Source organism: Armigeres subalbatus, chromosome 2 (genome assembly GCF_024139115.2).
Source record: "Armigeres subalbatus isolate Guangzhou_Male chromosome 2, GZ_Asu_2, whole genome shotgun sequence".
In the NCBI taxonomy this organism is placed as follows: Eukaryota; Metazoa; Arthropoda; class Insecta; order Diptera; family Culicidae; genus Armigeres; species Armigeres subalbatus.
The window spans coordinates 252706656-252731846 of NC_085140.1; the positions used below are offsets into that span (position 1 = coordinate 252706656).

Consider the following 25191-nt stretch of genomic DNA (forward strand, 5'->3'; position numbering starts at 1 on the left):
ATGGTTGATACATCAATTATGAAATCATGGGCAGTGCAGTAACCTACACGGAACCGCAAAACAACTCACTTTATGGTTCCTTTCACTCAAATCCGCCCTTGCGTAAAAGAAGCCAAAAATAGGGAAAATGCGAAAAAAAATCGGTGAGTACTTTGCCTTTATTCCCGTGTTTAATTTTCCGAGATTTTCACCCACTATGTAGTTTCACCAAATCAAAATTTTGTTATTTTCACTCACCCGAGACTATGGAAAACAACTCAAATTTGGCTTCTTCCAAGGAGCAGCACACGTTGGGTCGCTACAGCTCTCTTTGTTTATAATATCATTCACGAGGGAGTGAGAAAACTACTTACTTTTTAGTTAAAAATTTGAACTTCGTACTCAAAGTTGAGTTCCTTAAACTTTTTTTAGGTTCTTTATTTTTTCTGTGTATGTGGAGCATGTGCGCTGCTAGGGAAAAAATGTTCCGTGTCCTAAATGAAACACGATAGATCGCGCACTAATTTTTGCTCACCGACCGCATAAAACCCTTAAACAGTCGTTCTAAAATATACAGACTGAAAAGTAGAAACCTTTATTTTTAGGGAAAATTAGTTTTTACAACCCTTTGAGATTCTTCGTTTAGTTGAACAATAAGTTTTTGCACAAACTTCAGGTGCTTATAAGTGCGTGCTACTAATGTTGTTGAGTGTTGAACGAAAATAACGAGCAACTGGCTTCCCAAGCAACCAGAAGTTCGGATAAGAAGGGCTATTTTGGCTTAATCAGCTCTCATTTTAAGTAATTTTTTGTATGTAACGGAACTTTAAGTGAACTTTAAAGTTCCGTTAAGGATGCTTGGAACTTGATGTGAACCATAGTGAACCAATTAGTTCGGTTAAGAGTAAATTTAAGTAAAATCTGAACTTCTGGTTGCTTGGGTTATTTTGTGGCAACACTTTTAACCCGACCATGGGAATTGATAAGGTTTTAAGATGAGAATGAGAACGTACCCGAGAGAAACTGACGAATTTTAACGAACGAGCACGTGGTAGAGAGGCGAAAATTTGAAGCACAATCGCTAATTGCTACTACCTGGTAAAAATCGTTTACTCATTATTATCGGGTACTTTTTTCTGCTATCTCTTTTTCTGCTGAAAAATTCACCCATTTTGAAGAATAAGTGGATTTACTCATTTAAATGAGTAGATCCACTTATTCTCTCAAAATGGGTAAATTTTTCAGCAGAGAGACAGAGATAGCAAAGAAAAAGTACCCATTAATGAGTAAACGTGTTTCTCCGTGTAGGCACTAAAACACTCGAGAAAGTCACACAGCGTAATGTCCGTAATTCCTCTATTCCTAAACGGAAAGCACGTGTTGGTACTTCGTAGGAGGTATCCCCTGGTTTTCACTTCTACGAATCAAGAGCAGAAACACAGTGAGCATGCGTCGTACTGAGCACCGTTAATGCTTCACTCAGATATCATCAAAAGTTAGCACTGATTGGAATCAGTCGCTACTCAATCGTTGTTACAAACGGTTATATTGAAACATTGTCATCTGCGTAAACGCGCTACGTTCCAACTGGAATCGTCAACCGTTCTTCAACACGAAGTCCCAATACGTGATTTTATAGAACACTATAAGCCTTTGGTCGATCTCCGTGCGTTCTATCAAAAGTTTGTTTTTGGTTTAAAAAGATGCTAAAATAGATCAGTAACTAAAAACAGAACGTAAATAGTTAAAACCCATTATCAACATACTGTTATTCTTGTTCCGGGTAGGAGCTCAATATATAAATGCTATACTTTTTTGTAAAAAAAAGAACTGATATCTATTTTTGCCTTAACCATTTATCGATTGTCACTACATCACCGAATTAGACGCAACAAGAATAAAAATAGAATATCGTTAGGAGAGCCACTACCTCGCTCACTGCATCACAGGTGCAACACTGGGTTTGAATATGATGATAGTAGGTATGAATATATCAACTAGCCAATGTATCCTATTTCGTCGCAACATATTATTTTATGCGGAACAAATCTCATTTTGTTAGAAATACTCACTCTCTTTGCTGTTCGTCACGTTTTACTATCTAAATCCTATTACACAACAAGTTCAATGGAACTTGCCATTTGTCGTCGGCCATGCATCGTAGGAACCAACCAAATATTTCCGTATTCTTCTATGTTGCCAGTTCTCGCAATAATTTTTCTCCTTCACTTGCACACTCAAAATGTCCAACGCGTATCGCTCACACTAAATCTATCGTTTAGGTGCCGACAAGAAAAAACCAAAGTTTTGCGATAACAGATTTCATTTTCAAATCAATATCATTAGAATGTTTCGTCCTACTATCTTATCGCGTTGCAACCTAAACACTGCACTAGCCACGCACCGGCTACGTAAGCTAAATACCATTCTGAATGGCACCCGAAAGGGTACATCACCGACTATTCGCTAGCAGCTATTCGTTTTCAGGTCTCTTCCGAAGAGCCTGACCCAAAAGAGGTGACATGCAAAACAACCGGCAACGTGGACACTTGAATGTTCTACGGCGGCGCTAACACTGGCTGGCGCTGTTGTTATGCACATACATACATTTATGCGACGAGAGCCCTTCTATCTTCACTTGACGCCCTTCTGAGGTCCCACGACGTACATGCGCTCGCCGGCCGTTTGGCGCTAAGAATAATGTTGATTTTTGTTGGCGCGCAAAACAGTCGCGTGTCGACGAAGAAGATAGCCTGATGCAACATCTGCCGGCTGTTTAGTCATCTTTTCCGCCGCACAGTTCAATTGGTTGTGGATGGTCAATTCGATTGAGGCTACCGCGGATGATGGTTTTTAATAACTTACTATCAGCTAATATAGGCAACAAGTACACAGGTCAGAAGGGCAGTTCAAATCTTTCAACCGAAATATCACAGCGCGTTGAACCACTTACAGTTCATGTGTCGCGTGACGCTGATCAACCGTAACTATGATGCTGTTTATTCGAATTCATCTGGGTGGCAATCTCTTGATGATTTAGCAGACGCCGTTGTGGTGATTGTAGGAGTGTCGCTGAACGCATAACAGAGAACACTGAATTCAATCAAGCAGGAGATAATTCAGACCGCATCGTGCTTTCGTGCTGTGCGGTTCTTTCTCTCTTTGCGGAAGGAAGTTTTAATACTACCCGAAGCTATTTTAATTTCAACGGTGCTTCTTAGCGCTATTTGTACCCACTGATCCCGTTACGATCTTTGCAAGGACCCGTGCCTTCGTTTTACGTTGGACCCGTTTGCGGAAGTAAAATTCCGACAAGCGGTGGTAATCCTGCAGGGACACCGTTCTGGGAAAAACCTCTTAGAAGGTCACGTCTCCACGCTCAGCAATGAGTATTAATAAAAACAAGAGGAAAGGAGAGTCTCTGAATTCTCCACTTCCATCAAAGAAACAAGATTTCAAGATCGTCTTGCCAAAGCGTGGAAAAATAGAAGGAAGCTGGAGAATTCAGATATTCCTTCTAACTCTAATATCGGAAATAATTCTTCTCAAATCGAACTGAGCAATCAGTTCGATTTGATTAATGATGAAATTGAGCAAATCGAATATACCTCTAGCCCAGGTGATTCAATTCATGCGAAAAAGCAAAGGATTCCGCCAATTGTGGTATCTGTTGCCGAGTTTTCTGGCTTCCGGAATGAGATTTTGAGTAACCTTCAGGGGATCAAGGTTTCATTTCAGATTGCTAGGAAGGGTGACTGCCGCGTTTTGCCGGGATCCTTTGACGATCGCAAACGTCTTCTTCACTATTTAACTGATAAGCGCCACAAATTCTTCACATACGACGACAAAACTGAGCGATTGTTCAAAGTCGTCTTGAAAGGTCTCCCCAGTGATGACAAATCACTGGATGAGATTAAAATTGAAATTTCTCAATTACTTGGATTTTCACCAGTCCAAGTAATTAAGATGAAAAAGAAATCCCATTCTGGTACTTCCCAGAGGGGCATTTCTCAAGAATTTTATTTAGTACATTTTAACAAAAGTGAACTAAATAATATGAAAAGTTTGGAAAAGGCCTGTATTATGTCTCATGTCCGTGTTACATGGGAACATTTCCGCAGGCCTGGGGGAAATTTCCAAATCCCTACCCAGTGCCGTAAGTGCCAAAAGTGGGGTCATGGAACCAAACATTGTCACATGGATGCTAAATGCATGATTTGTGGTGGAGCCTCTCACGCCAAGGACGCATGTCCTGTGAGAGAAGATTCCAATAAATTTAAGTGCGCAAACTGTGGGGGCAATCATAAATCCAATTTCTGGGAATGCCCTTCACGCAAAAAAGTTTTGAATTCCGTGCAAAATTGATGACGGGAAATTCCAATCGGATCCCAGATTCGACGGGTAGAAATTTTTCAAACGCTCAAATTTCGAAACCGGTTACCGGTCGAGCAATTCATACCCACCACAATTCACAAACAAATTTTGCCGCTCGTCAAAGGGTAGCAAGCACTTCAGTAAATTCCAATTTTTCGAATGTACCTACGTATGCAAACATCGCTGCTGGTAGACAAAATTTCTCTTCTCAAAATGAGGTTTATACCCATGTCCCAACGGAAAATAACGGTCATATTGCCGATTCAGGTAGCATGACTGCTTCCGACTTTGATTTTTTAACTGAACAATTGCATCACATAATTGATGCAATGTTCAAAGCAAATACCATTCCTGAAGCTGTTCAGGTTGGTATAAAGTACACACAAAAAAATTGTTATCGGACTCCGTTTCAATGGATCCAAATAATTGTGTGAAAGTTCTAAATTGGAATGCCCGCTCTCTTAAGGGTAAGGAAGATGAATTATTCAACTTCCTTTCAGTTCATAATGTGCATATTGCCATTATAACTGAAACGTATTTAAAACCAGGACTCTCCATTAAAAGAGATCCAAACTATTTTATCTACAGAAATGATCGTCTTGACAGCGCCTGTGGTGGGTCGCCATTGTCATTAATAGACGTATCAAACATAAATTATTTTCTTCGTTTGAAACCAAAGTTTTGAAACCTTGGGAGTTTCTGTTGAAACAAATTTTGGACAATTTTCCTTCATTGCAGCCTACTTGCCTTTTCAATGCAATGGGCAGCAAAAGAATTTGTTGAAAGCTGATCTTCAAATTCTGACTCGCAACAAATCAAAATTCTTCGTAATTGGTGACTTCAATGCCAAACACCGTTCATGGAATAATGCTCAAAGCAATTCCAATGGTAAAATCTTATTTGAAGATTGTTCTGCGGGATATTATACTATTCAATATCCCAATGGACCAACTTGTTTTTCTTCCAGTCGAAATCCTTCTACAATTGATTTAGTTTTAACGGATTCAAGTCAGCTGTGTGGCCAATTGGTAACTCATGCTGACTTTGACTCTGATCACCTTCCTGTGACATTTGAAATCTCACAAGAAGCCATTTATAATCCAATCAGCTCTACTTTTAATTATCATAGAGCTGATTGGGATTTATATAAAACGTATATCGATAGGAATTTTGATGTTAATATTCCTCTCGATACCAAAAGTGATATTGATAATGCTCTCGTATCTTTGACAAATTTAATTGTCGAAGCCAGAGGCATTGCAATTCCGAAATGTGAAGTTAAATTCAACTCCATTATTATTGACGACGATCTTCAGCTACTGATCCGTCTTAAAAATGTGAGAAGAAGGCAATACCAAAGAACTCGCGATCCCGCGTTGAAAGTTATTTGGCGAGATTTGCAAAATGAAATTAAAAACGTTTCGCTATTCTGAGAAATACCAACTTTGAGAATAATGTCTCGAAGTTGGATCCCAGTTCGAAACCCTTTTGGAAATTAACGAAAATTCTTAAAAACCTCAAAAGCCAATTCCAGCGCTTAAAGAGGGAAATAAAATTTTATTAACAAATGGCGAAAAGGCTCAAAAACTTGCTCAGCAGTTCGAGAGTGCCCATAATTTTAGTCTAGGTCTCACTAGTCCAATTGAGGATCAGGTTACACGGAGCTTCGAAGACATTCTCAATCAAGAGAATGTTTTTGACCCTTCGTTGGAAACCAATTTGGATGAAGTGAGATCTATTACTAGAAAATTTAAAAATATGAAAGCCCCGGGTGATGATGGTATTTTCTACATACTTATCAAAAAACTTCCTGAGAGCTCTTTATCCTTTTTGGTTAATTTATTTAACAAATGTTTTCAATTGGCATACTTTCCAGATAAATGGAAAAACGCCAAAGTTGTTCCAATTTTGAAGCCGGACAAAATCCAGCTGATGCTTCTAGTTATCGCCCAATCAGTTTGCTTTCTTCAATAAGCAAACTGTTTGAAAAGATTATTTTAAATAGAATGATGGTTCATATTAATGACAATTCTATTTTTGCTGATGAGCAATTTGGTTTTCGCCATGGGCATTCAACCACTCATCAGTTATTAAGAGTTACGAACTTAATTCGGCTCAACAAATCTGAAGGATATTCGACTGGAGTTGCTCTTCTTGATATAGAGAAAGCATTTGACAGTGTTTGGCATGAAGGTTTGATTGTAAAATTGATGAATTTTAATTTTCCTCTGTACATCATTAAACTGATCCAAAATTATTTATCAGATCGCTCACTGCAGGTAAACTATCAGAATACTAAATCTGATAGATTACCTGTAAGGGCTGGTGTCCCCCAAGGCAGCATTCTGGGGCCCATATTGTATAACATTTTTACTTCTGACTTACCTGATTTACCACCAGGGTGTCAAAAATCTTTGTTTGCAGATGACACGGGCCTTTCAGCCAAAGGGCGAAGCCTTCGTGTCATTTGTAGTAGATTGCAAAAAAGTTTGGATATTTTCTCCACTTACTTGCGAAAATGGAAAATTTTCCTGAATGCTTCCAAAACTCTGCTTATAATTTTCCCACATAAGCTGAGAGCTTCTTATTTGAAACCTTCTAGCAGACATATTGTCACTATGAATGGAGTTCCAATTAATTGGTCTAGCGAAGCTAAATATTTAGGACTTCTGCTAGATCAAAAATTAACTTTTAAAATCACATTGAAGGCATTCAAGCCAAATGTTACAAATATATTAAGTGTCTATATCCACTTATAAACAGAAAATCAAAACTTTGTCTTAAGAACAAACTTTTGATTTACAAACAAATTTTAGACCTGCCATGTTGTATGCTGTGCCAATATGGGCTAGTTGCTGCAATACCAGAAAGAAGGCACTCCAGAGGATTCAAAATAAAATTTTGAAAATGATTCTGAAGTTGCCTCCGTGGTATAGTACCAATGAACTTCATAGAATTTCTAATATTGAGACTTTGCAACAAATGTCCAACAAAATAATTTCAATTTTAGATAAAAATCGTTGCAATCTTCTATTGCAACGATTAACTCCTTGTACCCTTAGTATAAAATAGGTTAAGTTTAGTTTAAGTTGAAAACATTGTAATTCCTACATGGTTCAATTCAACCAGAGGAAAAATTCTAACTCTGCCAGAGGCAATTGAAATGTATTAATAATAACTAAAAGCGTAACATAGCAAATAAGGATGATAGTGTTAAGAAAACACGGAACACCTAGTCTAAGAGATGAATGCATGTATTAGATAATTAGCAAATAAAATTAGTTAAAAAAAAAAAAAAAAAAAAAAAAAAAAAAAAAAAAAGCAGGAGATAATTTGATCACAAAGCGTGCAAATTTGCAATATTCTCAGTACCAGTATGAAATGTTGCACACATGGGGCAAATACCGTCTGGCGACAGTTTGGTTTGCGGCATCGGTTATTATTTGCGTTGCGAATAAACTATTATCTTTGATAGCAAAGTGTTTTACAATATCTTGAGCGGTGGAATGCGCGGAAGCGAGATCAAAGGGAAGAGCCGGACCGCATGGTTGTATATACAGCTTCCAAAAAATATATTTTTTAAAGTTATACTTATTTCACAGTCTGTGCTTATTCTATTAATAACATAAACTGATGATTTTTTATGTACTTTATCTGTGAGTTGACATCTACAAAGTAGCGTCTAATACAGCCCAGGTACTTATAACTTCTTATCACACGCATCCACAGGTCAACTGATAACAAAAGACCTCCAACTAAGGGTTACGTACTTGGCTGCTAGTGCAGCCTGGGTACTGTTATCCTGACATCAGCTAGACTGAGACCGTCTCGAGTGCCTATCCACCAGGAGGTGCAGCTCAAAGAACATCTGTCTGGTAAAAGCGGCTCAATTACAAAACGATGCATCGTGACAGCTATACCTAAGGTTGCAGCCCCACTGGCACGATGTAGGTAACACGACCCGTTCCCGAGCGTAGGGTACCGACCCGACGAAATACCACGAAAAATGTAGAATAATGCGTACCGTTGGTACTTCGCGTACCTAAAGGAATAAAATAGACACAATTTCGAGGTGCTTTGTCTCTTACCCAGCAACTTCTATCCCTAGCTCCCCGAAAGTGCTGTTCGGGATACGGACAATTTTAAGATAGATCGGGTAACCAACCTCGGAGGGAACTGTGGTCGTATACTGATAGGGACTGTAGAAGTTTGCTCCCCATCGGAGGTGCAAATCTGATCGAGCGTCTGCGTCCATGTTAGGGACGGCTGATCATTGTCCGAGTGCCATCGAGGGTCTCTAAGCAAAACTGTGCACATTGTGCTGCATTGTGTCAGCATCGAGAAGGCAGCCCCTTTAACGCGATGTAGGTAGCGCAACCCTGTTAAGGTAGCCTACCAAAGATTCTACAGTTACCGAGAAAGCCAAAAGTAGAACAAACGGATGGACCCGGGAACGAATAAAGGACACCAATTGGAATGAATCCTGGAGCTTGAAAACTTTGAATGAACTCGCACGAGTTGGGCTCCTGGGTCGTGAGCTTGCAACGTAAAGAATGTTTCACAATGTTTCCTTTTAATCACATCTATTTTAAACAAGCATGCCACTTTCATCACCATGCCCTACCACGCACATCCATTTCTTTCCTGCACTTCCAATTCCTCATTTCTCTGATCTAATTCTGCTTCCTTCAGCCCGCAAAGCACTTCGCATTGTCGGAACCGACCTTTGCTCCCATCTCTGCGATGTTTCGTAGCATTCGTCCAGCCAATCCCAGTCCATTGCCTTCTTGCTACTTCTCGATTCTATATCGCTTCACCGAGGGAACCGGACTTTCCGCTACCGACCCTGCAGCAAAACTCCTTGATGCGATCAGACCCGATCGTTTCCTTCACATCGATCTCGCGATCTCCGGCCTATTGCAGAGAGCTGACGCTTGTAACTAGATCCCACTCTCTAACGGGATAAGGATCTAGTCAAATGATTGATATTCTCTGCTTTGTGGCCTAGTCATGCCATGGAACTATCCATGCTATGCCATGCGCGACAATCCAGCGTCACGAATTCACGAAACAACAGAACGATGCGTTGCAATATCCAACACTTGTCAGTTGAAGGGGTTGCTGAACAGTATCACCAGAAGCCTGACGAGCAGATAAGATATGCCAACAGATCTGGCGAAGTAAACAGTTTGTGGAAAAATATCCTCAAAGCTGTAAGGACAACAGCACAGGAAGTGTCAGGAACTACACAGCGACGCCAAAGAAATGGTTGGTTTGATGAGGAGTGCCAGCGAGTGACGGGCAAGATAAATGCTGCTAGGAGTCGAATACTCGTGGTTCGTACCCGTTGCAATAGAGAGCGATACAGTTTAGCAAGTGCAGAAGAGAAACGAATCCACCGCATAAAATAGGCAGCAAAAAGAGAGGGTGATAGATAGCTGAAACGCAGGAGAACATGGATAGAAACGATGTGCGGAGGATTCACGCAACTGTCAATGGTCAATGGAAAGGGGAATTCGCTGACAGACAAGACTGTGGTGGCAGCTAGGTAAAAGGTGCACTACAAAGGATTGTTGAACGCTGAAATTAATGGTGTATCATAGAAATTATAAGCACGCTTAGTATTCGGGAGGGTGAAATATATTACATAAGGCTGATTCAACGGCAGTGTATGTTTGGAAGCAGTTAGTCCTCTATGGACTGACAGATGACTACATACGGTTGATTAGCTACTACGGTTGATTAGCATTCAGCAGGCCATGACTCGTCCTCTCTCACATCGGACCATCATCGGACTCGGACGCTTCAATTGACAGCTCCCGAGAAACTCGGCTCCATTCTTATGGGCCAAACACAATTGATACGGAAAACTGTCAAACGGCACGCAAACGTATCCATTGTGCTCGGCCCATTACACGAGGCTAGCAGTGAAGAAATCGGTCACACAGTATTTTTTACACATTTTGAACCTTTTCAAGTTTTCAACATTTTTTTATACGTACAGTTTGGTTACCAGCTGGAACAGCTGTGCCGTTCTCAAGAAACATACAAGTTCTATCAGAAGCTCAACGCATCCCGCAAAGGCTTCGTGTCGCGAGCCGAAATGTGCAGGGATAAGGATGGGAGCATCCTGACGGACGAACGTGTGGTGAGCGAAAGGTGGAAGCAGCACTACGAGGAACATTTGAATGGCGCTGAGAGTACAACCTGCACAAACTGATAGTCAGAATCTGGGAAACTGAACAGCTACCGGAGGAGTGGACGGAAAGGGTTATATGCCCCATCTACAAGAAAGGCGACAAGCTGGAGTGTTGGAACTTTCGAGCGATCACCATCCTTAATGCCGCCTACAAAGTGATATCCCAGATCATCTTCCGACGACTGTCACCATTAGTGAATGAGTTCGTGGGAAGTTATCAAGCCGGCTTCGTTGACGACCGCTCGACAACGGACCAGATCTTTACTGTACGGCAAATCCTTCACAAATGCCTTCTTCTTCTTCTTCTTTTGGCATTACATCCGCACACTGGGACATAGCCGCCTCGCAGCTAGTGTTCTCATTAAGCACTTCCACAGTTATTAACTGCGAGGTTTCTAAGCCAGGTTATACCATTTTTGCATTCGTATATCATGAGGCTAGCACGATGATACTTTTATGCCCAGGAAGCCGAGACAATTTCCAATCCGAAAATTGCCTAGACCGGCACCGGGAATCGAACCCAGCCACCCTCAGCATGGTCTTGCTTTTAAGCCGCGCATCTTACCGCACGGCTAAGTAGGGCTCACAAATGCCGTGAATACCAGATCCCAACGCACCATCTGTTCATTGATTTCAAGGCGTCATACGACAGTATAGACCACGTAGAGCTATGGAAAATTATGGACGAGAACAGCTTCACTGATAAGCTTACCAGACTTATCAAAGCAACGGTGGATGGTGTGCAAAACTGTGTGAAGATTTCGGGCGAACACTCCAGTTCGTTCGAATCGCGCCGGGGAGTAAGACAAGGTGATGGACTTTCGTGCCTGTTGTTCAACATTGCGCTAGAAGGTGTCATGCGGAGAGCCGGGTGTAACAGCCGGAGTACGATATTCAACTAATCGTCAATTTATTTGTTTCGCGGATGACATGGACATGGTCGGCCGAACATTTGCAAAGGTGGCAGAACTGTACACCCGCCTGAAATGTGAAGCAACAAAAGTTGAACTGGTGGTGAATGCGTCAAAGACAAAGTACATGCTTGTGGGCGGAACCGAGCGCGACAGGGCCCGCCTGGGAAAAGTCATTGGATTTTTGAGACACTCTGGTATTTAAAAAAAACCTTGATCATGTTTGCGCTTTTGCTGGGTTTTCCGATCATCCATTTGCAATCTCTTCTCGACGACAGGGCTATCATTTGTACATATACACCTGCAATGCAAATTCAACTGATTGCTACACAATCTTTACTAGGTGATTTTCCAATAAAAAGCGATCAATAAATGGTCCATTTGTGCAAGCCAAATTTTCTGACCAAAAATAGAAGCTAAATATTTTCTCAATTTATTGCAAAATATTCGAAAAAATGCATCACGTTTTCAAATGTAGTTTATTTATAGAAAATTACTTGCAGTTCAATTTGCCGATATTGACGTCCATAGAACTTTGCAGTCAAGGAAAAGGCCGTACTTCTGTAACTTGGAACAGCTCTTTATTTTAAACGTGTGCTAGGATTAACGGTTTGAATTGAAATGAAAAATTGTCCGTAGTTATTACTTGGTATAAAAAACTGCAGTCACCCTTAGTGACCAACGATTGCTTAATCCGCAATTTTATTGCGAAGAAACTGGAATCGTCCAGTCTTGGTGAATAGGTCTGCATGCTGCTCGGTAAAAGTATTTGATTCTAGTTTAATCAGTACATTCAAAGTTAATTGCCTATATGCCGGGTATTAAGCCACCCGGATTGGAAATTAATATAGGCATATTAACTTTGAATGTACTGATATCGAGTGGCGATCTCTCTTCGCTTGTGTGGCCGGGTCGGGATCCCTAGCAACACAATTCATGCCGATTTGGTTGAGGTAACTCATATATAACTAAATTTGGTCGTATATGAGTAATATAAACTTGTTTACAACATGTGTGCTGCTCGGGATCTGACGACCAAACTGGCACAACCTCACACAACCCTACTTCATTGAGCGCCGTTGCTGATGAAGCAAGTGTGTAGGAGCCGGACAATACTAAATATCATCCTACTTGGTTGGCATGTGTACAAAAATACATATGAGAGAGTTAGTTCTGAAAATGTATTGCGAGAGATCGGCTGGTACCTGGTGCTGGTAATTTGGTTTCATCAGTACCCGCTAAACTGCGGTGGACGACGGAGGTCCTTCGTAGCTTAGTAGGGAAAGCACATGCATGCGAACTGGGGTCGTGGAATCAAACCCCACGGAAGGGGCAGTTACCCTCCAATACCTTTTCCGAACTAAATCTATCACATGTTGTACATATGCATAATCAAGTTTCAGATCTAGTTTAATGTTCCCGGCAGCCACGTGATAAAATGATATCAATGTGTTTGATGCTTTTATTCAGCATTCTTGGCTAGTACTATACACCCTCTATTATCTGTTGGCCATAGGAAGGGAACCCCCTCACCAAGAATAACAAAATACTAGAGTTCCCTCTCTACACCACGGCAGGCTACTGACTGATACTTCCAGTAGCTGTAGTTCTCTTTATTTAACAATAGGTATCTACAATACATCCATAACAATATTCCTTAATCTACCCAAGAGTAACTACAACCAACTGGCGCCTACCTCCTATCCATCTTCGATCTACAGCGAAGCGTCGCACACTACCTGATATTCCAACACTCCTCCTTAGTGTGCACGCCTCGCAACTCTCCTGGCTCCTTCTAACACCGAGCCTCCCGTCCAGAGCTCCTCCTCGACGAACAATTCCTCCTGGCCCAAATTCGTTGCCCGTACAAATGGCCTCCACTCCGATGTTTGTACGACAACCTCTCCAGCACATGCGCCTGCACAAGTGGCCCGACTCCGAAGCTTGCACAGCGCCTCTCGATGCTCTGCCGACCAGCTCCTGAATGTTCCGATCCAAAGCTCCTCCTGGACTGACCAGCCAGCATCCTACCGAACGTTCCAACCTCCTGATGAATTCCGTCCGGCGCTACCCAAGGCTTACGTGGCTGATCCATGATCCCACTGCGCCACGCGACTTATGCGGCCGATCCATGATCCCACTGCGATAACGTCGACGGCCATAACATCCCACTAAGATGGAGAACGGGAATCGTTCCTGGGCCCATAACCTTTTGGCCATAGGAAGGGAACCCCCTCACCAAGAATAACAAAATACTAGAGTTCCCTCTCTACACCACGGCAGGCTACTGACTGATACTTCCAGTAGCTGTAGTTCTCTTTATTCAACAATAGGTATCTACAATACATCCATAACAATATTCCTTAATCTACCCAAGAGCAACTACAACCAACTGGCGCCCGCTTCTTATCCGTCGATCTACAGCGAAGCGTCGCACACTACCTGCTATTCCAACATTATCTTCATATATTAGAACAGGATCCAACGATGCCTTGCAGTTGAGATCGTCCAGAAGTACAGCTAACCATATTGCTTCAGACGCAGCTGCGCTCAGTGCAACATATTCGGCTTCGCTTGACGACATGGAAACTTGATCCAAAAACTTCCCAGTAACTGATTTGCGGTCTTCTGCATCGGAAGCCCAGTCGGCGTCTACGTATCCTACGATTGGTTTACTATCTTCATTTTTTGTGAAATGTAGACCCATGGTAGCTGATCCCTTCAGGTATCTGGCAAAGCGCTCGAGTGCCTGCCAATGGTTATCCATCGGTTTTTTTTTGGAGTCTTCCCATATAGCTGACCGGATAACAAAATCAGGTCGCACACACAGCATTTGATACATCATACTGCCGAAAAGCTCCCGGTAAGGCTAGGAGGTAAAACATCCTTCGCGTCTTAGTTGGAGTCCTTTTTCCATCGGGGGTTTGCTTGGACTGCACTCATTCGTTCATTTATTTAGTCTACATCTAAACAGATAACACTGAATCAACAATTTGACGCCACAATACACGATTCGAGGCCGCATCTCTCCATCCTCGAATACGCCCCACGCTCGCCAAGACCTGGTCTGCTCATCTCGCTCGCTGCGCTCCACGTCGTCTCGTCCCTGCCGCATCGGAACCAAACACCATCTTTTCAGGGTTGCTGTCCGGCATTCTTGCAACATGCCCTGCCCATCGTACCCTTCCGGCTTTAGCTACCTTCTGGATACTGGGTTCGCCGTAGAGCTCGGCGAGCTCATGGTTCATTCTTCGCCGCCACACACCTTCTTCTTGCACACCGCCAAAGATGATCCTAAACACCCGTCTCTCGAATACTCCGAGTGCTTGCAAGTCCTCCTCGAGCATTGTCCGTGTTTCATGTCCGTAGAGGACTACCGGTCTTATTAACGTCTTGTACATGACACATTTGGTGCGGTGGCGAATCTTTTTTGAACGCAGTTTCTTCTGGAGCCCGTAGTAGGCCCGACTTCCACAGATGATGCGCCTTCGTATTTCACGACTGATATTGTTATCAGCCGTTAGCAAGGATCCGAGATAGACGAATTCCTCGACCACCTCGAAGGTATCCCCGTCTATCGTAACACTGCTTCCCAGGCGGGCCCTGTTGCGCTCGATTCCGCCCACAAGCATGCACTTTGTCTTTGACGCATTCACCACCAGTCCAACTTTTGCTGCTTCACGTTTCAGGCGGGTGTACAGTTCTGCCATCCGCGAAACAAATAAATTGACTGGATTTGTTGAAAATCGTACCCCAGCTGTTACGCCCGGCTCTCCGCATGACACCTTCTAGCGCAATGTTGAACAACAGGCACGAACGTCCATCACCTTGTCTTACTCCCCGGCGCGATTCGAACGAACTGGAGTGTTCTCCCGAAATCTTCACACAGTTTTGCACACCATCCACCGTTGCTTTGATCAGTCTGGTCTTAAGCTGTCTCTTAAGTTAACTTCAGGTCAGAACGGTCCGAGTTGAATTCAAACTGCATAACCAAGAAAAAATTTGTTTCGCCACAGTCGATCATCTCAAACTCTTTTGTAAGAATGTCCCAAGGAGGTGACGCTGTATACTTTGTTGGTGGAAGTTGAGCATTTAGTCAACAACTGCCCATTAACTTATGTTTCTACTGATCTTGAGGACCCCCGAAGCATTACACCAAATGACCTACTACTGGAAATTCATCAATCAACAAATGAGTCGATAACGTGAAAGTTGGAGGTTTGGTGAACTGAACCAAAGGTTTCTGGAGGAGAATGGCCATTAGGACGTGTTGTAAAAGTGTAATTGGAGATGATGAACTTGTCTGCTACGCTGATGTTCGTACTCAGAATTCAACACTGCGTCGACCAGTAACTAAGTTAGCAATTATTGAGGGTCTGGATTAGATAGTTGCCCTGGACAAAACGAGGGGGAGAAAATGTAAGATACTACGTAACAGAAAAAAAAATTTGCCTTCCTTATATGTAAGTAAGTTTTGAAAAGGGATGTAAAACGGAAGAGGAAATAAAAGATGAATTCATGTTTGAAGACCGTTGAAAACGGGTTGTGTTTTTCTTGGCTAACAGTTTGGTCCAATTCTCCGGGATCTCGATTTGTTATTGTCCTTCCTGCAAGCTGATGAGTTTGCAATTTACATGAATTGTGGTTCCAATAACATCACATGGTGACTCGGTGCAATGTGTACAAACCATGCACGACCATCGATGATTCTCCAAATGATGAACATCGACCGAAAAAAATGACTTAGTATTATTAAATATGCGTTTTATTGCTTCCGCTTTTCCCAATCTCGGTAACAGTGACTTTCATTCACTGCCCGAGACAACTCCAGATGTACGGCAAAGACGAACGACGCTTCGATAATTTAATTATTTTCAAATGGGCCTCGCATACTTCAACACCTTTCAAACCATTTTCATACTTGTCGCAGCCTAGCGATAACTTTTGGATTCCGTTCTTTCCTATCTGCTTTCGCACACACGCTGCTCCCTTCCACTATACGAGACGAGCGGCATCGAGACCGATATGCCAATAAAATTGAATTTGAAACTGATCACGGTCGTATAATTTCTGTCTAATTAGAAATGATTTGGCGCGTATCTACAAAACGCTCATTAGACCGGTAGTTATCTACTACGATGCTCGTAGAGGACCAACGCGCACTTGGAGTTTTCGAAAGGAAAGTGCTGCGTACCATCTATGGTGGGCTACAAATGGCGAACGGTACGTGGAGGAGGCGAAAGCACCACGAGTTACCTCAGTTAAAAGAATCATCCATTTCAATGAAAGTTAGTTGCCTATATTGTGGGGATTAAACCAACCGACTTGGACATTAATTTAGATTGTTCTGAAAACTCATATGTGAATATGTGTATTATGTGGAAGATATTGATTTGAAAAATGTATTGAAGGTAACCACTTTCCCTTCGATGGGACTCGAACCCACGACCCTCACTAAGCCACCACACTGCGGAAATCGGACGACTGCGGTGGACCGGGCACGTAGCCAGAATGTCGGATAATAATCCGGTGAAAATGGTTTTTGACAACGTCCATACGGCTACAAGAAGGCGAGGTGCGCAGCGAGCAAGGTGGATCAATCAGGTGCAGGACATTTTGCAGACCTGGAACGAGCTGAATGGAGAAGATTTTTATTCAATGCAAAGGCCACCCCAGCCTTAGATTGAAAATAAATAAATAAACAGATCTTTCTGAGCCCAAGGATTTTCTTTGCACTAAATTGTACTATTGTGAAAGCTGAGTAGAAATATTGTCCTATTATTTACCCTATGTATATGTTAACAAAAATCCAACAAGTTTAGAAAAAAACATTGGTGTGCGATTAAAGGCAAACAATCATGATTTAATTTATTTAATTTATTCAGCACTTGTAATACCAGATTTCTTGAAATTACTGGCGATGTCTTTAACCTTAGGAGTCATCTCTTCCAAACGTTTAGTAATGACTTCGACGTCAAGTTTGCCATCATTTGTTGCATTATCAGCACCAAGAAGTTTCAATACCAAATCTGTGAAAAAACATTGAGCATCCGTAGAAGTAAATTACGCATCGTAATCTGACTGTGAACGTACCGTGATAAGTGGTTAATATTTGAGCTTGCTCCGAAATTAGCTGCGGCTGCATAAAGCTCAATATTGATGAAACATGACGCCCGGAAGCATGTAACATACTCTGGGTACAAATTGTGAACATTATGAGTACCGACAAATGTAGAACCAGTGCCGGATCCGTACAGTTCGCCAACTGCTCGAGCAGGCCGTGTTTGTGACATAGAATTAAGTTTCTGTAAAAAGAGATAATAAATTGATTAGCAGCAATTGAATGCAATGTTCGATCGATTACGACACCACATGAGAGCAGGCCCAATACAAAAGTCTTAATTGCCGCTAATTACCTATCTTTCTTCTTGTCGATCTTCTTTAGTATCATACTGCAGGTTTGAAGGGCGTTTTCGGCGACATCCAGGAAATCATCAATCGAAGCGCTACTGGAGACGGCTTTGTTCAGTGCCTGCAGTGCCGACTTGTACTCTTGGCTGCATTCCTGGACGATTTTATTGCGTTGTTCCACGGTCAAAGTGGTTCCGTTGCTGTTCAGATTGCACTCGGCCGCAACGTAGAAACATATTTCATTGCAAAAATCGGTGCCGAGAGACTTTAGCAAGTATTTCACCAGTTGAGGTTGCACGTCGGCTGGGAGAAGTTTGATTCCTTTCTCGTACAGACGAATGTCATTGTACAGGTTGTTCAGCTTGTCCTGTAGGCTGGCATGGGTCTGTCGGCGGTTTTGATTGCTTTGATGCAATGATATTTCGTAGAGCTGGTGCGCTTTTGCTAACGCTAACTTGCTGAATTGCCTGCAGAGGAATATAATTCACATATTTTTATTAACCTCCGCACGGCCCTCCTTAGCCGTGCGGTAAGACGCGCAGCTACAAAGCAAGACCATGCTGAGGGTGACTGGGTTCGATTCCCGGTGCCGGTCTAGGCAATTTTCGGATTGGAAATTGTCTCGACTTCCCTGGGCATAAAAGTATCATCGTGTTAGCCTCATGATATACGAATACAAAAATGGTAACTTGGCTTAGAAACCTCGCAGTTAATAACTGTGGAAGTGCTTAATGAACACTAAGCTGCGAGGCGGCTCTGTCCCTGTGTGGGGATGTTATGCCAATAAGAAGAAAAAGATTTTTAATAACAATTGAATAAACTTAATGAGCCATGGTAGCAATTTCAAATGATTTTATTACACTGTGGCTCAAAAAGCAAAAATTAATTTTATTTTTGGAAATTGGGCGGCAAAATGACTAATTTCATTGAAATAAATACATTTTACTTCAACAACTATGTTGGTGCTTGTGTTCATCAAACTGGCAGATGTTTAAACATCGTTCAACAACGATATACCTACACTGCCTGTAATCGCATACCTGTCCCATATGAATAGGAATTCCAGCAAACACACATTTAGTTAAAAATGAAAAGTACCTATTGTAAAAAAATCGTCACACACCCTGTATGTATACAAACTTTCGTTACTTACGGATAATAGTGTTGAGCTATCTGTTTCGATACATATTCCAATCCTTCCGGTTCCAATCCAGCATCTAAAACCTTGCACATTTCCTTCACTGTAATGAGTTCGATGTTCGCTTCCTTACCGCCATGCTTCCCTCCTACATTTCCACCACCTACCATATCATCGTCCGAATCGGAAACATTACCTTTCTGACCGCGAGTGTGCTTTTTCGTTGATTTCGTTTTTGTTTCACGTCCCTGTGTACCGCCACCGCCCTTGCCACCGGCGGCCTTCTTTCGGCGTTCCTCACGTTTGTCCGATTTTCCTTCCCCAATTGCTGCTGACTGCCTGTCCATCGGATCTTGGCGTTTCATCAGCTTCTCTGCCATGTACTGCTGATAGCTGCCACTATCGACAGATTTCTTCGCATGCTCCTCCGCAATGTCATAGCAGGGTTTTATAATATCGTCAATAAACTTGGTTGTTAGAATTGTGCTACCAAAAATTAGTATTTGTTTCTGCATGGCAGGTGTTAGCACTATCGAAATAAGTTGATCAATGTCTTCGTCCGTCATTATGGTAGGCAAAATTGTTGAAACGTCCAAATAAGTGTTGGAAGAAAAACATTCTTCTAAAGAAGCGGAAACCTGCTCGATGAGTTTTTCTCCTACACTGCACTTCTTCAAATGGACAATTTTTGCTTCGGGTAATTGATTAGCAATAAAGGTTTTAACGTCTGAAACACCTAACCCTGCCACAGAGTCATGCTCTAAATATCCATTTTGACGATAAAAATGCTGAACCCAATCCACTTGAGTTTTTCTGTATATGTGCGGAATATACTGAGCACCTGGTGATCGGGAAGTAACATTTCCAAGTGTTGCTACATCATTAAACAGCAAGTAGAAAAGCCTATCTGGAATACCACACTGAGCAAGAATGGCCGAAACTGGAGTTGGTTTGGTAATGGCAGTCAACGCACCACGGATCTTAGCTTTACTTCTTATAACATATGACTGGGTAAAAAAGATGTTTGCATTGGATGCATCCTGCTTTCCCATGATTATCTTGTTCAGATTTTTTAGGATAATATGATTCAGTATAAAATCCGCAGGTAAATCATACTGCATCGTCAAATCCGCCACATTTATCTCACCGGCTTGAGCTAACTTTTCATTGATCTCCATAGCTGCTCGCTCAAAATACGAGACGTCCAGCAGTTGACCGAGAACGAATTTAATAGTCCCATCTTCACGGACTATCTGCTCGGCAATACGTTGAACCCGATCGAAATCCACGTTCAACGTTTTGGCCAGATCAACCAAATTAACCCGGCCACCTTGGACATAAAGTTCGTCCTTTACTTCCTGGATCAGGTGCGTCTGGGTGAGATATTCCTTTCCATCTGTAGTGAAAATAACTTCCAATAAACCTTTTTCAATCAACAGACTAACGACCTCCACGCAATTTCGTTCCGATAATCTGAAACATGCATGACATTAGATGTAGGCACTTCTGCTTTTTTATGATGATGGAGTAGTTCTTTAAAAAAAACTCACCTTTGCAAACCGGTGGAAAGCTGCGCTTTCTGGAAATCAGCAGCGAGTCGCTTGATTTCATCCCAATCGGAAGTCATCCCGTTGCAGAATACAATAAAATAAAACTAATGAATTATAATAACGAATTTGAGTTAAACGAAAATTCAATATTCTTCACAGGAATCCGCAGAAAGTTCCACATACGCAAGAAGATGTCAACAAAACTAAAATAAAATGTCATCGGAAGCGGAGATGGAGTTTGGAAGCGATCGTACGAATTACCGACAGATATAGACCTGTTTTCTCGACTTATCATTGTACCGACTATTACAGAAAATACACCGACGATCGAGCCGGTGACAAGCGCGCTGTCATCATCATCAATAGACATAGCCCGCTGTCATCACTGAAACGCAGTATGAAAAAAATTATAGAACAGGACATGCTGGCTACGATCTGGTGATGGGCTAAACCTGGCTAAACAATAGAATGTCTGCCTGCCGACGATATAAATCATAAATACACTGACTGGCATAAATAAATAATGACCAGAGTGTATGAAATTAAGAGTGGTGACACTGTCAGAATTGGAACAAAATTCATCTGTAATTCCCATACAAAATCGAGTTAGCCTGTGCACGCGTGGATGTCGACCACCCGGGTCGACATGAGATGACATTTTTTATGATTTACCTGGTTCTTTGTTTGTAAACATTGGCATTTTTCTTATATGATATATGATATTTTTCAATTGTTTTGGTGTATGAATGCGAGCCGGTGACAAGCTCGGTGTCATCATCATCAATAGACATAGGCCGCTGTTCATTGAAATGCAGTATGAAAAAAAATTATAGCCCAGGACATCCTGGCTACGACCTGGCGATGGGCTAAACAGGATGTCAGTAGCCTGTATGAATGTGTCATTTATAGACCAACATTTGAAAAGGGCGTAACAGCCAAAATTTATTTCTTCTGATTCTTTTTCTGATTTTTTTTTTCGAAAAAAAAATTCTTCTAAAAATGTTGTCTCTGGGGGGGTTTTACGCCCAAAACCACCCCCGTGGCTACGCCACTGCACCGTTCATACTGTAGTTAGTCCGACGAAATGGCATTCTTAACATAGCGCTATTGCGAAGTGTTCTCGGCTGTACGTTAATATTAATCTGTTCCAAAATGTCACAATCTATTCGGCCTTGCAAAACGTCTGCAACAAGTACAGCTCGAGCGGTGTTACGGCGTTCTCTTAGCGACTCCAGATCGATAAGCCGACAGCGGCTTTCATAACTTGGCAGGCGTAATGGATCTCTCCACGGTATGGTACGCAGAGTAAATCGTAGTAAGCACGGACTCAATTCGTTCGGCACCGTTCGTATAATTGGGATTCCAAACGGCGGAGCAATACTCCAGTATCGACCGCACCAGTGAGCAATACAAAGACTTTAGACAGTAAATGTCAGAAAATTCTTTACCCATCCGAAAGATGAAGCCCAGGGGCAAGATGAATACACAGCTAGGTGTTGTAATCTGCCCAATTTATTGTAGATCCAGTTGAAAACCGAACTGAGCTCTCGCGACAATCGCATTTTCTCCCATTTCCGAATGTCGCAACTGCATCGCGAGTGGTGCGCATGATGGCGCACGGCTATGGCATAGATGCGCACTACTCGTGATGCAGTTGCGACATTTGAAAATGGGAAAAAAGCGATTGTCGCGAGAGTTCGGTTCGGTTTTCAACTAAATCTACAATATGGACGAGAAGAAGGCGGGGGTGAAAAATTCATTTTCGGTGCAAAACATAAACAAACCGGCTGGCTCTCCCATACTAAAATCCAAGATGGCTGAATCGTGAATTTGGCAGATTGGAACACTTAGTGGTGTATTCATCTTGCCCAGGGGTTTTGGAAGCCTTACCTACAACGTATGAAATATGCATTTTGTACGTCAGCTGGGAATCCAAAATTGCCCCCAAGTCTTTGACATGACTCAGACGTTCTATGCAGGTATTCAGGGAATCAATTTTTTTGGAATGCGCCTGCGAAACAAGCGACAAAAGAGAACCAACGACAAAGCTTTGTTTTTGTCGGAGATAATAATGACAAAGATCCGAAAAATTTTGTCAGCAACAAAAAGGAAGACAATCTTGTGGCTAACTTTTCATCCCGTCATTTTGCATTATTTCTAGAGCAAATTTCGGTTTTATGCTATCATAGTTTCTGCTGTCATGGAAATATTAAAGAATCGAACAAAGATTACAAAATTAGCATCGTATTTTCGGAAATATCAGAGCATGCAAGGCAAATGATTCTTGTCATGTTGTGTTCGGGTTCTGATAAAGGTTTGTCGTTAGGTGCGTTTGTCAGTAACAAACTCTGTTGATGACAAAGAGTATATTGTTAGGCGTTGCTCGAATATTGATTCCCTGCAGGTATTCAAAAGCGTGTAGTCGAATCTAACGGGATTTTTAATCCGTGAAAAGTGATCATCGAGCATTTTTCCGGATTGACTATCATACGGTTGACGTTGCACCAATTGGCAAAGGATTCTAACTGACGTTGAAGGAAATAGCAATCGTCGATGGATCGGATTTGCAAGAACATTTTCAGGTCATCAGCATACGATAGGCGGGAAGACTAACGGACCCAAATGACTTCCTTGGGGTATTCCCGATGAAGCCACGAAGGAATCAGATCTGCAGTCGCCGATAGCAACCGTTAGTTGGGGGCCGGATAGATATGATCGGAACCATTAAAATAGAGCGCCATTTACTCCTAACTTTTCTAATTTGGCGATAGCGATGCAGTGGTTTAACTTATCAAAAGCAGCTGACAGATCTGTGTAGATGACATCTGTTTGAGCTCTTTTCGTCATGCTGTTCGTGATGAAAGATGTAAGGCACAATAAATTAGTGCTAGTGGAGCGATCGGCTATGAATCCATGCTGAGTTTCAGACAGATACTGCTTGCTGTGGGGAAGCAGAGGATCCATCACAACGAGTTCGAACAGTTTTGATATTGCACTCAGCGAAGTTATTCCTCGATAATTGTCCACGTCACGTTTGTTCCCTTTCTTGTGCACAGGAAACATTTGTGCAATCTTCCAACATGAAGGAAAGATGCCACTGGATAAGGAAAGCCGAAACAGGAGGAGCAACGGATACTGCAAACTGGAAATGTGTCTTTTCAGGAATTTGGATGGAATACCATCGGGACCAGGTTTGATCGATGACTTTAGTTTTGATGCAGCAGAGGAGATCATTTCTTCGTTGATGTCGATAACACCTAGTACATGGCCATATAGGGAAACGTTGTCTGCTGCGTGATGTACTTCGTTGTCGGTAAGCTGTTCATCGGTAAAAACGTCAGCGAACTTTAGCGAAAACAGATCTCCTGCAGTGATGATACAGTTTCGCCCTGAAATGTCATAGAGGAAGGTAGGCCAGATTCCCCGCGTTGCTTGTTGACATGATTCCAAAACAGTTTAGGATGCGTTTTGAGATTGGTTTGGATCTTACTTTGATATCGGGAATAGCATATACGACTGACCCGTTTATAGGCGTGCGGTATTTAGTGTATTTCCTTAAGGCGGCTCTCTTGGCAGTTTCAAGTTCTCTTAATTCCCGAGTGTACCAGGACGGATGAGAGCTATTCTTGTGTACTTTTTTGGGAACATGTCGGTCAATAACGTATGCCAAGATATGCGAGAAAGTCGACGCAGCATTTTCGACATTATCGGCAAGTATAGCGTCCCATAAGGCATATGATACGGAAGCGGGAAATACATTGTACTCGTTGGCCAGGCTCACTTGGAATTCGGACAACTAAAGGAGGGTGATGAGGGACGAGCTTAACCATGGGAGCTGGAGCTGCGGCGATGAACGGGGCGACATCTTGCTTGCTCACAAAACATAAGTCCAAGCAACGTTGATTCTCATTCGGTCTCCACGAAACACCGGAAAGATTAAAGTCGCCAATGACAAGAAGCTCATCCGCCGCTGCCATACCCTCGACTACGGTGAAGACGGAACGGCAGTGGGTATCTAAGTAGTCAACGTCACGTGTTCTATCTGGAGGTATGTACACGGCACAAAGGAAAATGGCGCTCTTCTTCAATTGGATGGATATCCAGACTTGCTCCAAACATTGCCACGTGGAATTTCCAATTAGCCTTGCCTTCAAACCACGCCGTACAGCAATGATGACACCGCCACCAGTAGATGCGGGCCATTTCGTCGGAGGCAGTTGGCGATATCGCTGGGATAAATTCAATATGCATAACCCTAGCAGAAGATATCGAGTGCTATCAACGGAGAGGAACCAGTTGGACTTGTTCTACGAGTAGAGTGACGTGAGGTGAGTCGTTTTTACCTATTCTCACGTGAGGTGACCATGTTATTCAAATGGGGGAATACGACTCTTCTCGCGTCATTCGAGCAATCTCGTCACTCCACTCGTAGAATAAGCCCATAAGTAATGTAAGGACGGCGGTGCGACTGTACTCTGAGGTCAATGCGGTGAGTGTAGGTGTACCCGTATACCTATCGGCTCATCTTCAATGTGCCGACGAGGGTGCACAGAAAGCATGGAGAAGTTTGTGTCCGGACACGGCTGTTACCGCCAATATCTGCACCGTTGTGGCTATGCGTCGTCACCC

General features: G+C 42.4%; 2 protein-coding genes and 1 long non-coding RNA gene across 4 annotated transcripts in view; 1 reads left to right on the top strand and 2 right to left on the bottom strand.

Moving 5' to 3' along the window:
• LOC134212070 (monocarboxylate transporter 10) overlaps positions 1 to 2438 on the bottom strand; it is a 39209-nt gene extending 36771 nt beyond the window's left edge. Inside the window, exon 1 of one of the 2 annotated variants that reach the window (XM_062689583.1) lies at positions 2052 to 2435. The gene's annotated coding sequence lies outside the window, so the exon portion shown is untranslated. Of the gene's footprint in view, positions 1 to 2051 lie in introns of both variants that reach the window. The other variant, XM_062689582.1, reaches the window with a different exon arrangement.
• On the top strand, positions 1505 to 20776 carry LOC134212071 (uncharacterized). Its single transcript, XR_009979187.1, has 3 exons — positions 1505 to 1762; positions 1866 to 1961; positions 20722 to 20776. It is a non-coding gene; the product is annotated as an uncharacterized LOC134212071 (long non-coding RNA).
• LOC134212068 (E3 UFM1-protein ligase 1 homolog) lies at positions 17221 to 20749 on the bottom strand. The gene is made up of 5 exons (XM_062689581.1): positions 20563 to 20749; positions 19028 to 20485; positions 17880 to 18341; positions 17557 to 17768; positions 17221 to 17492 (listed from the first exon to the last, which is right to left on the bottom strand). Exons 1-5 carry the CDS (start codon positions 20637 to 20639, stop codon positions 17341 to 17343), a joined length of 2361 nt encoding a protein of 786 aa, XP_062545565.1. The 5' UTR covers positions 20640 to 20749; the 3' UTR covers positions 17221 to 17340.
• Positions 20777 to 25191: the final 4415 nt, after the last annotated feature.

What these genes read in the sequence shown, in the direction of transcription:
- LOC134212068 (XM_062689581.1), bottom strand. Translation starts at nt 20,639, where the DNA reads ATGACTTCCGATTGGGATGAAATCAAGCGACTCGCTGCTGATTTCCAG. An exon ending in ATAGCTCAACACTATTATCC is followed by an intron (nt 18,342 to 19,027) that starts GTAAGTAACGAA and finishes ATTCCTCTGCAG; the next exon opens with GCAATTCAGCAAGTTAGCGT. An exon ending in AATATTAACCACTTATCACG is followed by an intron (nt 17,493 to 17,556) that starts GTACGTTCACAG and finishes GTTTTTTCACAG; the next exon opens with ATTTGGTATTGAAACTTCTT.